Raw genomic sequence first — 13,254 nt, forward strand, 5'->3', positions numbered from 1 at the left:
GTGGGTTTCTGGATTTAATCAGCTTCAGTTTGATTTTGGTTGGTTTTCTTAAAAAAGAAGAGTGCTGGCACTTGAAGAGCTGCTGCTTCCAGCTCTTGTCTGGATTTTATCACTTGGACTTTGCCTAAAGCACTGTGAGAACATTCCAGCACCTTGAAGTGAACTTCAAAGCCGTGGATTTCAGCCCGGGGCAGGTGGGGGTCACTCCTAAAGGATTTGATCTGGCTCCTTGTGGAACGGGACATTCCACCACACCTGGAATCTGCAGGTACCTGAGGATTTGGGGGCTGCGTGTCCGTGCGGGGCGGCGGGCGCTCAGAGCCGGCTGTTCCCGAGCACCAGGGCGCTGTCCTGGAGCGCTGCCCCCTCCCCGTAGCTGCCCCTCCCTGACTCCACGGCCACCGGACACAGCTCCTGGTTGCACCACCTGGATGGAGAGAGGGCTGGGCAGTGCCAGCCTGCCACACGCACCGGGCTGGTGCCAACCCGAGCCGTGGCCAGCTGGGATCCCGCCCGTCAGTGCGGGAATGGAGATCGCCCGAGCAGGGAAAAGCCCCGGGGCTGAGGGCAGCCGCTGCTTGTTCCCAGCTGGGTTCGTGGGTCTGGCCCCGGCCAAGGCTTGGATCGCCCCGGAGGCAGAGCAAAGCCTCTGGCACTGCCCGTGGAAGCATCCAGAACATGGGCGGACAGGGCCGTGCCTACCTCAGGGCAGCGCAGACGTCTGTGCGGGAAGCGTCAGGCCGAGCCGCGTGTTCCATTAAGAGAGCTCCTGTGGGGAGTAGGAGGTGTCAGCATTCCCAGGCTCCTGCCAGAACAGCCCAGGGCTCGGGAAAAAAGGGTGATGGTCACTCCTCAGCAGTGCTTGAAGGCTGAGCTGCTTCAGCATGAAAGGTGGGGACTGAGCTTCAGAGCTCCACCCTTGACCCGGGTGTGAATCAGGCGACTATGGCTGATTCCCAGCCCTTTCCTGGTCTGAAATCCATCAGCACAGGAGGGACCTGGAGCTGCTGGAGAGAGTCCAGAGGAGCCACGGAGATGCTGCAAGGGCTGGAGCCCCTCTGCTCTGGAGCCAGGCTGGGAGAGCTGGGGGTGCTCAGCTGGAGAGGAGAAGGCTCCAGGGAGAGCTCAGAGCCCCTTGCAGGGCCTGAAGGGGCTCCAGGAGAGCTGGAGAGGGACTGGGGACAAGGGATGGAGGGACAGGACACAGGGAATGGCTCCCACTGCCAGAGGGCAGGGATGGATGGGATATTGGGAATTAGGAATTGCTCCCTGGGAGGGTGGGCAGGCCCTGGCACAGGGTGCCAAGAGCAGCTGTGGCTGCCCCTGGATCCTTGGATGTGCCCAAGGCCAGGCTGGACAGGGCTTGGAGCAGCCTGGGACAGTGGGAGGGGTCCCTGCCCTTGGCAGGAGTGGCAGTGGATGAGCTTTGAGGTCCCTTCCCACCCAGCCCATTCCATGGATCTGCGATTCCTGTGGTTGCCCTGCCTGTGTAGATCCGTGCCAGGCTGTAGGAGAAGTCCCTGGCTGCCAGCTCCATGGTCAGTGCCCGCTCTGAGCCCGCGGCTGCCAGGAACTGGCGGAGGCTCCCGATGGCTTCCCGTGCCCGCTGCACGGCTGGGGACAGTTCCTCAGTGCCTGAAGCCAGCTCCAGCTTTTTCTGCAGAGAGAACCACCACAGAAAACATTCCAGTGTATTTGCCTTGTGCCAGGGAAGAGGCTGCTGGGACTCTGGGCACACCCAGCTGCTGACAACAAACCCAGATCCAGGTGGCTGCCACTGGCACAGGGGGAGCAGCCAGGGAAGGGGATGTGCCCAAAAGAAAGCTCCCAGCCTTGCCTTGGGGAGGGAGAATTCCCTGTGACCAGAGCCAGTACATTGCTGTTTCCATTCTGGCTTCCCAGCTGCATGTGGGAACCAGCTCTCATCCCAAATTCTCTCTAACTCTATACCTGTATGAGGGCCTAATTCTCCCAGGGTTATATAATAACTTGCACAAATATGCTCAAGCTGTGTCCAGGCAGGAAAATTCACATTTAAAGGAGCTTTCCTCTGCACATTGTGTCAGTCGGAAAGGTCTCAGGACAAGAAGAAATGGCCTCAAGCACCACTGGGAGAGGTTCAAGTTGGATGTTAGAGAAAATTTCTTCACTGAAAGGTTGGTCAGACACTGGCACAGCTGCCCAGGGCAGTGGTGGAGTCCCCATCCCTGGAGGGATGTAAAGGCCATGTGGATGTGGCATTTGGGGACATGGGTAAGTGGTGGCCTTGGCAGTGCTGGGGAGTGACTGGACTTGATCCCAGAGAGCTTTTCCAACCTAAAGGATTCTGTGATTCTGATGAAGATTGGGAATTTAACTGTGCCAGCAGCACTGCCTAAAATCTCCCCTGGTTGAGCTGGGCTTCTGTTCTGCCACATCCCAAATCCCTTGTGAAAGCACCAGGGCTACTCTGCTGAGAGAGTCTGGAATTGTTGTTCTTTGGGCATGGCATTCCCACACTGTTCATCTGTGTCTCCTGTGTTGTTCCCTGTTAGCAGGGATGGGACACTGCCTGTGTTTGGGGCTGGCCCTGCCTCGTGTGCTGTGGTCCCATCTTTCCTCACTCCAGCCCCTCTCTCTGCAGCAGGACTGAGGGATCAGCTTGGAGAGCATCCCCAAAGGCTGGATGTGAACAGCACAGCGTGATGGGAGGTGCTGTTCATTAATTAGCTCCATCAATAACCTGCAGACGAGACTGAAGCCTGTGAGCAGCAGCTACACAGAAGGAATTTTTTATGTTTCTCAGGCTTTCAGTGCTGAGGTGATCCCGCAGCTCCTCTTACTGGACCAGGAAATCCATCTGGGCTGGGCTGAACCCAGGTTTGCTCCATGTTCTCTGACTGCTCAGACCCCGGACTTCCACACTTCCCAGTACTGCTCTTCTGGGCTCCAGGGGCAGAAACACCCCCAGCATGTGCTGGTCAAATACAAGAACAACTCCAATGCCAGCATGAAGCCCATAAAGCTCCAAGCCCATGGAATACTAATGTTCTGAAGTAGCTTGGAGGTTGCTGCTAACGAGAATCACAGATCCCAGAGGCATCAATTCCCACAGTTTGGGTGGGAGCCAGCATGGCACTGGCCGAGCACGGGACACCACCTGCTGCTTGTGGCTGGGACACAGACATACTGCCACAGCTGGAGGATCTGAACACCTGGAAATATGGATCAGGAATGTAAAATCATCATTGGTCCTTAAGGGATAAAAAAGACCTTGTATTTTCTTTGCTCGCCAATAATTTACTTTGTTGTTGTTGTTGTTCCAATTGCACTTGTTCCTTTCCTAACCAAAAGCCCTGGATCTCCTGGAAGGTTTTTCCATGCTCTCTCTGCACTTGGGATGGAGAGGCTGGGAGCTGCTTCAGGACAATGCTCAAGGCAGGAGCAGTTCCTGTTCTCTCCTAGCTGCTCTGCTCCAGCTCTGGGAGGAGGCACACACAGCATCACTGCCCCACCACCCCTTACTGCCTGAAAGGATCAGCAAAGGAGCTCCAGAGCTCCAATTGTTCTGATTCCCTCTGTTTTCCTGGAGGAATTTTAAGATGCTGCTTGTTTGTTTGCTCTCACTGCTCCCAAACCATGTGGTCAGAGTGGTTTTTACTTACAAGATTAATCATGAGTATCTAAAAATACAGTGACAGGAGGAACATCCCGAGCAGGGCTAAAAGCACAATTTTGTGTCAATGCTTGGAGCGAACACACGGCCCCACATCAATAACCTCGATTTGTTTCCCGCTGCCTGAAAATTGGGGCTTTGGTCTGAAAAGGACCTGAAAACACTGTCATATGTCTGAGATTGCAAGGCTGATTTACAGCCTGAATTACAGCCCTACACAGAAATTCTTGAGGCAAGAGTTGATTCTGAACCTTGCATGACACGTGCGAGGCTGGTGCTGAGACCCTGTCCTGGGATGTGCAAAAATTTCACCTGAAGTAACTCAAATGCAACAATCAACAAACTGCCCTGAGCTATTTTAGAGGCACTTTTCAGACTGTAATTGAATTTGAAAGTACACCCAGGGCTCTGGCTCAAAATTCCAGCTAATAAAATTTTAGTACAACACGAACTGACTGGCCCTGCGCAGTATCCACCTGAAATTCTCACCACAGCAGAGCTGGAAGTCAGGATGTGTCCTGGACTGATCCCAAACCATGGACAGCAGGAGAGGGGGGATTCTGCCCTCCTGCCCCACTCAGGTGAGACCCCACCTGCAGAGCTGCCCCAGCACTGGGGCCCAGCACTGGAGGGACCTGGAGCTGCTGGAGAGAGCCCAGAGGAGCCACAGAGATGCTCCAAGGGCTGGAGCCCCTCCACTCACCCTTCTCCCCAGGATTTCCAGACTCATAACCTCTAGACAAGGTGGTTTGTCACAAACTCACCTGTGTATTAAAAACCTAAAAATTCAACCTCTCATAGTCACGTTGTGCAAGGATGGGCAAGTTCTCTGTATTTCCCTTTTCCTAAGGATAATTACAACCCTTGGTTCCTGCTCCTGATCACAGCCCCACCAGCACTGGGCATCTCACCATCAGTAGAGACAACTGATAGAGGATAGAAGCAAAACCTGGCGTTACCCTTGAAATGACCTTCAGAGAACCAGGAGCTGTACAGGTACTAATGCTGCTTTCTGCAAAGCCTCTGACAATGGGCACAAGTCCTGCACACTGAGAACCTTGATGGACAAACATAAAATAAATTCTACTCGGTTCGTGTGCATCAATAAAAAGGAAATGGATTGGTGCAGTAAAAACCCCTTTACGATGGGTTAAATTATTTCCTCAGTAGACAGGATTGGGAGGGATGTTTCAAAATTAACCAGACTCACAGACTGAAAGAATTTGGACACCTGGAGCTCAGAAAGATGTTGTTTATCACTTGTGAGTGAAAACCTGATTCTGGTATAGAAACTCAAGCACGTTCCTGCAGAACTCTGCAGACAGAAATCCCTCCCAGGCTGCCTTTCCAGCACCTGGCTGCCCGAGGCATAAAGGAAAAGCTTAAACTGGCCAGGTCTGATCCTATCCAGAACTGGAGCACCCACACCGCTGAGCCCGACCCAACCCCTCTCCCTGGACATGCAGCAGCCTCAGTGTGACCTGGACAGTAAAGGCAGTGGCATTACTGGAATTTGGAGACCTTGAAGCCAGCACTCACCCTCCCCCTCCAGCCTCACCCACAGCGTGATTGATGGGAGCACTGAGGAGCTCGTTAATTAATGAATCTCAGTACTCGTGTAACTGCTCTGCAGGTCCCTGCTCTGCATCACGGCGCTCTGCTCCCTAATGCTCCCCTGATTATCCAGTTGTTGAGCAGCTGGAGGGGCCCTCCCAGCAGCACCAGGGAGCTGCACCTTTGTGGGGTGTTTATTTAAATTAGTGTTCAGTGTAAGACTGTGTAGGCTGCTTCTTTCCAAATTATTTTAGAGCCTACCCACAGCTCCTTTACTTCTCCATCCATCCATTACCTGCAGTGTCAGACTAAGCTGCTGTTTGCCAACAGCTGGATTTGCCCCCAGCAGATGTACTCAGTCCTGCTCCTGAGTAGATCTGGCTTCTTGTTTGGTGCCCAAATCGTTTGAGGTATTGCTCCAAGTTTTCTGAGAGGATGGCAAGGGGACCCTCACCCCTGGAGGTCAGAGAGGTGCTGTGTACAGAGCACAGCTGAACTGGGGGGGGTGAGATGGGACACAAGTTGCCAACTGCAACCACCGTGAGAACTACTCAGGCTCTGGAAAGCTCTGTCCAGTCCCCAGTGCTGGAGGAGAGCATTGTCCCAGACCCTTCCCTTCTCATGGGGTCTGGGTGGGAAGGTGAAGGCTGCACACCACCAAATCCAGCACTCCAGATGCCCAGGATTCCCTTTCTGTGCCTGGGCTAACGAGATCTGGATTGCTGTGCCTGGATTAATAATGTCACCTCTGAGACAACACCCTCTGATCCTGCCTCCTGTCTCCCTTTTTGGGATGCACCAAGCCAGGAGATGCTCCTTCACCTTCACGAAACTCTGAGCTGTTTTGAACTCCTGTCACCTGAGCAGCTTTAAAAGTAGAGCCAGAGAACAGCAAATCCAAAGAGGCAGAAATGAAATTCCTTTGGCTTTTTCCATCTTTCAGGGAATAAAAATAGAAAGTCATAATGCAGTAGATAGCCCTAGTGAGGTTCAATATTCAGTAGTCCTGTGGTGATTTTCCAGTTAAGAAACAAAACCACAAAATTATTTTGGATTCAGGAAGGTGAGTCACATTTAAAATACACTTATTTTGGTACCTGTCTTGAGGAACTCTGACAGTGCCAAGCTCCCCACTGCTGAGCTGAAAGCACACAAGGATCCCGGGATTAGCACTGCCTGCATCCTGTTTTTGGAAGAGCTATTTAAGGAGCAGAATTGTAAGACACAATTCCAATTGTTGGAATACTCATCTAAAGCTTTCAGTTTGGGCCTATTCCCTGCCAGCCTCGGCCAGGAGCACAAACCCCACAGAAGGCTCTGCCAGGGTGGGTGTGGGCTCACCTGCACTGTGGACAGGAACACAGCCATCGCCTGCCCTTGGCTCTTGGCGAGGGATCGCAGCACATCCAGGGACAGGATATTTGTTGTTCCCTCCCATATGGACAGCACCTGTGTGGAAGAGCATCAGGGAGTCTTTGCAGTGACTGCAGCAAAGGGGAGTGTGAGGGAGCAGAGACACGGCCGAAGTAAGGGATACCAAGGATATCTCCAGAGATGTCTTGTCTCACAACAAGTGGAAGGGAGCAGTGGAGCTCCATTGCTGTGCTAGGGAACAGCCTCAGCTCCAGGAAGACATCCTGTCCTCCCCCGGGGATGGCTGGGCTCAGCAGGAAGGCAGTGAGGCAGGAGCTGACACACCTGGAGTGAGCCTGGGAGGGCTGTGTTCTCCCTTGAGTGTGTCTTTAGCAGGGAACCAGAGTGCTGTGCAGGGGACTTGGTGACACACAGGACCTTCTCCTGCCACCCTCTTACCAAAGCATCCCGGAGTATGACTGGCAAGCCTGTGTCCTCCATGTAACCTTGGCCCCCAAAACTCTCCATCGCCTCAACAGCTACGGCAGAAGCCTGCAAAATGCAGAGAGCTGGCATGATCCACAGTACCTGAGGGGAAAATCCAACCTCCCACACCACACAGCAGCTCCTGCTGGGATGGGCTGACTGGGTCCTGCTCATCTCCTGAGGCAGGTTGGTCATTGCCTGCAGGAGGAGCAGATGGGAGTGAAGCTGAGAGAGGACCTGCAGAAGCAGCTGCCTCCAGAGCAGGAACTGCTGCAGGCCCTGCAGGTATCCCCTGCTCTCACTGCTGTGTCACTCACTCCTCTTCCCAGCTCTGTGGTTGCCAACATTCCACACTCTGGGCTAATCAATCTGTTCCATACCTGTTTCCCCGTGTACAGTTTGGCCACTGGGATGAGCAGCCTCAGCAGCAGCTGCTCCTGCTCACTCGCCAGGTTGGTTTCAGCCAGGCCCAGCAGGCGAACGATCTCCATGAGCAGCAGAAACGCCCCTCTCACCTGCACCTGTGAGCAGAGGACAGGGATCACTGGCAGGGGTCTTGGACTCTGCTGACTCCAGGACCCCAGGCATGAAATTGCCTCCAGGGTAAAAAGCCACCCCTGCCTGCTCAGACCCACAGCTTCGGAGACTCTGAGCAGCCAAGGCACAAAGCATGGAATATTAAAGGTTCTCTGCCACTCTTGGACACTGTAAGTAAAGGGGCAATGCATTACATCAGGCCTCCTTGAGCCTTAACAAGACTCCTAAAAGGCATCCAGGCCCCAAATACACAAATTTTCAAAAGGTAATGGATGTGAGATGATGGTCAACCTCTGAGCACCTGGAGCTGCAAAGTCTGTGACAGATTTCTTCCGGAGCAGCTTACTTCTCTGGCAAGTTTTGATTTGGGAAGCATCAGGGGTTGTGGGACAATCTGCCCTTCCTTTCAGAGGGGGAGTTCTGTCCACAGGCAATGAGAGGCTGGAGCCTGAAGTCATGTTTGACAGATGTTGACCACCTTCCCCCACCTTGCAAGAGAATTTTAAAATACTGTTTACAGCCCATCTCCTGGTGCAGGAGCTCCCAGGGAAGTTGGATGTGTCCATGCCAGTCTTGGACAAGAGTCAGGTGACTGTGGTGTCAGGCCTGGAATCTGAGGCAAACACCCAACTTCAGAGGTCATGGCTATCATAGTAAGGGCACTTCTTTCTCTCAGGGAAACTCCCAGGTAATTGTTTAGGATAACCTGAAGTCCAGCACAGGAGTTAGGTCTGTTATCAGATCAAATCCCACTAGAGTACAACAATGCCCTTGCTGCATCCACCTTGCTGTAGCAGGAATGGCCTCCTAAATCGGAGTGGAGGCAGGCTGGCTGTGCTTACTAACAGCACAGGATCTCTGCCCTCTTTCCTTCCCAACAGGTCTAGCTTGGCTCCCAAAAGCCTCACCTCCATCCGGGCTATTGTCTGCATGTGCAGGGGATGGTCCTTGAGGAGCTTCCCAAAGGCCATGCGCTTGCAGGCATAGTCCCTGCTCAGACTGATCATCCTGGAGGATGGAAACACACACAGTGAACAGTTACACCAGCAGCTTTCCACTTCTGAGCATTCCCTTGCAGTCTCCTCTACCATAAGAACCCTGCTTAGCTATAACCTGTAAAGGTTACCCACCAACAGGTCAACCTCCTCCAGCACTGCTGGCTCCAGCCTGTCCCACAAAGGAGACACTTGGCTCCATGCTAAGCACTGCAAAGTCCCCTTGTCCTGCTCCTTCAGCCCTGGGGGGATCCATGCTGCCTTCACCTTCTCATGGAAGCCACTGCACCAATGACGTTGTGGATCCGAGTGATGTTCAGCATGTTGGAGATGGCGGCCACTCCACGGCCCTCTGCAGAGATCTGCAAGGAACAAGGGCTGACATGAGCCTTTCACATGCCTTGGGTAGGGATGGACACGGGAATGAAAATGGTGTCAACAGGCACATGGACATGGGCTGCCCACTCTGTCCCTGTCTGCCCTCAGGCACTCAGAGACCGGCTTGCTTTAAAATACATTTGTGTCATTTTAGCCAAGTCTGTGGTGTGATGTGGCTGCCCCATCCCTGGAAGTGTCCCAGGCCAGGCTGGATGGGACTTGGAGCAACCTGGTCTGGTGGAAGGTGTCCCTGACCATGGCAAGGGTTGGAATGAGATGAGCCTTAAGGTTCCTTCCAACCCAACCTATCCTGGAATTCTGTTTCTATAACCTGAGAAGCGGCTTTTGGAGACCATGTCAGCATGATCAGTTCTGGTCCCTGCTGCTTGCTCCTACCTGCACACTACACAAATTGTCCCTCTGCTGGCTCAGGAACCAGGATTACAGAAATGACCAGCCTAAAATAACTTTGTTGTTGTTTGTTGTCTTCTCTCACATCTTTTCCTGAACTCTTGTCAGCTCTGCCTCACACAGAGCCCCACCAGTGAATTGTTCTGTCATGTCAGCAGCCAAGCCAGAGAGGTGGAAGAGAGGAAGTTTTTCAGTTGGGATCTCTGCTGAAAGCCCCAGGAGCGAGTGCCATGGCAGGGCAGCCCAGTCCCCAGGGCAGAGGAACTCTTACACACCAGCTCTGCTCTGGCTCCTTGCAGCCACAGCTCTGCTGTTGCCATTTGCCTCGTGCCCAGCTTGTCCTTCAGCCTTTGCACCTCGATGTTGTTCAGCTTCCCCTCCTCATCCCGAACCCTCAGGAAGAACAGGGACAGGCCTCTGGAGCCCTGGGTACACTGCAACGTACAGAGGGGATTTTATTACCACGCAACAAGGAAGAAAAAGAATGCCCCTGCTCCTTCCCATGGTTCCCCACCCAACAGAACTGGTTTACCTGTCCTTCAGCATCTGCTATCCTGGCCAGGGTTAATGCCATATCAGAATCAGCTGCTGATGTGAACCACTTAAATCCATACAGACGATAGGTGCCATCTGGCTGCTTCCTGGCCATGGTCTCGGTGCCGTTTGCTGAAACAGAGGTGAAAATTTCCTGGTCCTATGGGAACTTCTGTGCCAATCACTGTTGATTTTACAGAGTAAGCAGCAGCTCCTTTAAGGCACTTCTTGCTATGAAGATGGAGCATTGGTTAGCTGTTAATCTCTTTCATTGACCCTTGATAAGAAATGCAGTGTGTATAATCCAGTTCTTTAGGAGTTACCTCAGCCGAGAACACAAAGGGCTCTGTGTGCACAAGAGGACAGAGATTGGGTCTTTTGTAGGTTAAAAAGCAGAGCTGTGCAGAGGATTTGGATGATTTCTGCTGAAGTCCTAAACCAGCTCCCTGGCTTTTTAGGTTCCCCACATCCTTTGTGTTCAGTTCTCACTGCCACATCTGTTCCCACCCCACAGCACGTACCAACATCCGAGCCACCCCTTCGCTCGGTCATCCACTGGCCAGAGGTCCAGAACTTCTCAGGGTCACGGGATGTCAGACGGTCAAAAGCGTTTTTCAGAGATCCAGGAATACCCAGTGACTGTTTGAGGGGAGGGAAAATAAACTGAAATGATCATAACACAATAGTTGACATTACACAGTTGCCTTAACTGGCAACTGGGCTCACACAGGCCAGTCTGGAAGCCAGGTGGGTGTCCTGCACTGCAGAGGATCTGCAGGTGCTGCTGAGAGCTGATGAGCCAGCACAGCTCCCACCAGCTGCTGCAGCACTGTGCAGACAGAAGGTGCAGACCTGTGTTACAACACGGAGTGCTAAGCATCCCTATCCCCTTGGATTTCTGGGGAGAGAGGTCCCAAAAAACCCATGTGCCAGGTTCATGTATGCTGGGTGTCTGCAGTGAAGAGGGAACTACCTTTTGCTGCTTTAAGTTTTTGTGTATTTAAATGGCCAGGGTTGGCTACCTAAGGGATATTTTCCTCTGAATCCTACATAGCCACTGAGGCAATGCAAAGGGGGTCACTAAGATGCAGAGCCAAACATTCCAGTTGGTAGAGTCTTGGTGGTTTGGTGAATTTACATCAGGTATGGATCTAGCCTACTATATCTAACTGCCATTCCACACAAATATGGGAAAACAAATTGTCTTGTAGTAAAAATATATTCATAGGATCATAGAAATACAGAATGCTTTGGGTTGCAAGGGGCCTTAAAAGCTCATCCAGTCATGGGCAGAGACAGGGTGCCCCTGTCATGGGCAGAGACACCTTCTACTATCCCAGGTTGCTCCAAGCCCTGTCCAACCTGGCCTTGGACACTACCACTTGGGACAACTTTCCAGCTACCTGCAGTGCCACAGGTGCCACGGGCAGCAAAGGCCTTATTGAACACAGTGCTGTCAGTGAATATAAAGGTTGGCGTGAGCACAAAGGCTTTGTACCTCACAGAGAAAGGCAGTGGGAGAGAGAGCTGAGTCACAGAGCAAGGAAGGGCTGTGCCCAGAACCAGATGGATCAGTGCTCCTCCATCCTTGGCTGGTGCTCCTGTCTCTAACCTGCAGTGCCAGGATGTGGGCTGTGCCCTCAGGGACCAGCCAAGCTCATACCTCAATGACTTTGGCTGCGCCATCAGTCATGGCCAGTGGACAGCTGAAACCTCCAGAGGAGCTTGAGAACAAGTACAGTTTGACAGCCTGGTACAGGCGGCTGGGAGAGGGAGAGACAGAGGGAAAACAGATGGGTTACACAGCAATGCAACAGCACGAGGATAAAATACCTCGACTGGGAAGAGAGGAAAAATTACAGCCAGAATGCATGAGGATCAGACCATTTATTTCTGAGAGGGTAAAAACTGTTCCAGCCAGGAAGAGGGAAGAGGAGCAGTAGAGTTTCTCAGTCCCAGTGGGACAGCCAGCACCAGGCCAGCTTGTACGGTTTTTAAACAATAAGAAATGTGGGTCTCTCTCCATGGTCTGGAATACAAAACACCTGCAAGTGAAATCCCACATCTTTAGCTGCATTACAACTAACACACACAAAGCTGCAGTGGTGCAGGGAACTGCCAGGCCCCACAATCAGGAAGGTGACATCAAAGAATATTATGATCAAGTGTGGGCCATTAGTTATGGCTTATCACTGGTGAGGTGGAACATTGCAGTGGACAGAGAGAGCTGCTGAGGACAGCAGGAGGTGTGCTGGTGTCCGTGCAGCATCTGCTGCTGGTTACACAACCAGCTCAGTCCTGCAAAACGCTGAATAAACCTTGCTGAGAATAATCAGGAAGGCTCTGAGTCATTCCCAATTTGTCCCCGTTACCTCCAGTTGGAGTATCTCTTCTCATAGGCCTCAGCAATCAGCCCTTCCTCTGCTGAAATCTCCTTCATCCTCCTCCATGCTGAGCAGGTGTGGATGTGATCCACGCGCTGCCCCCAGGCATCGTACTGCCGGAACACAGGGGGGTTCAGCTCACATTCCCAACTCAGAGGCTGGATCTTGGTCAGCAGGCGGTTTCCAAACCTCTCCAGGTCCTGATGCACCTCCTCTAGGACCTGTGGAGCAGCAAGGAGAGCCCTTCAGCACATCCCAGCCTCAGTCCCAGCTGGAAGGGCAGAGGACTGACCATGTTGTCCTGCAATGCCAGTGGTCTCCTGCCATTTGGCCCTTCCATGCATTCCATAATACAGCAGGACAGCTCCCTCAGCCTCTGCTGGCACAGCTGTGCTCTGCTGTCACTTTTTTCCCCTCAAAATCACTTTTTCAAGTTACTTTTGGCAGCATCTCTGGATTTCACAAAAGACAGAAGCACTTTAGTGTCAAGGCTGAGAATGACACACATGCACACGAGCAGGGGGGTTGGATGAGACGGTCTCCAGAGGTCCCTCGGCTGCTCCTGATTTACTGCTGGAGAAGAATGCCAAAGGAAAGGCTGCCAAAACCAGAACGCCTTCATCTGTACAGGAAAACTTCCACTGGGCTCAGCAGCTACCTGCCTGTCAGATTAGAAAAAGAGGGATGGAGCAGCCTTTTCAGATTCAGCCTGGCACACAACATGTCTAGATTCAAATTCCCACCCTGCACCCAGGGATCCTTCCTGAAGGATTAATGTGCCCTCATTTCTGCTGGGCTTGGCTGACCTGGATGGAATAATATGTCTGTGGTTAATGGAGGGAAACCAGCACTCACAGAGGAGTGATTGATTCCAACCCCCTCAGATCCCTATTTCAGGGTGACAGGAATTGCCTTTTGCAAGTTCTCTTCCATGTTTATGAGCAAAGCCAAGTGAAGTTACCCAGAT

The 13,254-nt window shown here is 52.5% G+C and overlaps 1 protein-coding gene across 1 annotated transcript in view; it reads right to left on the reverse strand.

The window, feature by feature from the left end:
• LOC121344399 (acyl-CoA dehydrogenase family member 11-like) overlaps positions 1–13,254 on the reverse strand; it is a 16,195-nt gene continuing 2,941 nt past the window's right edge. The window contains exons 2-14 of the mRNA XM_041420317.1: positions 12,276–12,508; positions 11,567–11,666; positions 10,425–10,542; positions 9,902–10,035; positions 9,645–9,803; positions 8,848–8,942; positions 8,494–8,593; positions 7,429–7,569; positions 7,022–7,114; positions 6,551–6,658; positions 1,486–1,657; positions 703–769; positions 1–427 (exon numbers count right to left, since the gene is read on the reverse strand). Coding sequence (XP_041276251.1) covers positions 316–427; positions 703–769; positions 1,486–1,657; positions 6,551–6,658; positions 7,022–7,114; positions 7,429–7,569; positions 8,494–8,593; positions 8,848–8,942; positions 9,645–9,803; positions 9,902–10,035; positions 10,425–10,542; positions 11,567–11,666; positions 12,276–12,508 — 1,632 coding nt within the window. The 3' untranslated portion in view covers positions 1–315. The remainder of the gene's footprint in view (positions 428–702; positions 770–1,485; positions 1,658–6,550; positions 6,659–7,021; positions 7,115–7,428; positions 7,570–8,493; positions 8,594–8,847; positions 8,943–9,644; positions 9,804–9,901; positions 10,036–10,424; positions 10,543–11,566; positions 11,667–12,275; positions 12,509–13,254) is intronic.

This window comes from Onychostruthus taczanowskii, unplaced genomic scaffold (genome assembly GCF_017590055.1).
Source record: "Onychostruthus taczanowskii isolate IOZ18803 unplaced genomic scaffold, ASM1759005v1 scaffold64, whole genome shotgun sequence".
NCBI classification, from domain to species: Eukaryota; Metazoa; Chordata; class Aves; order Passeriformes; family Passeridae; genus Onychostruthus; species Onychostruthus taczanowskii.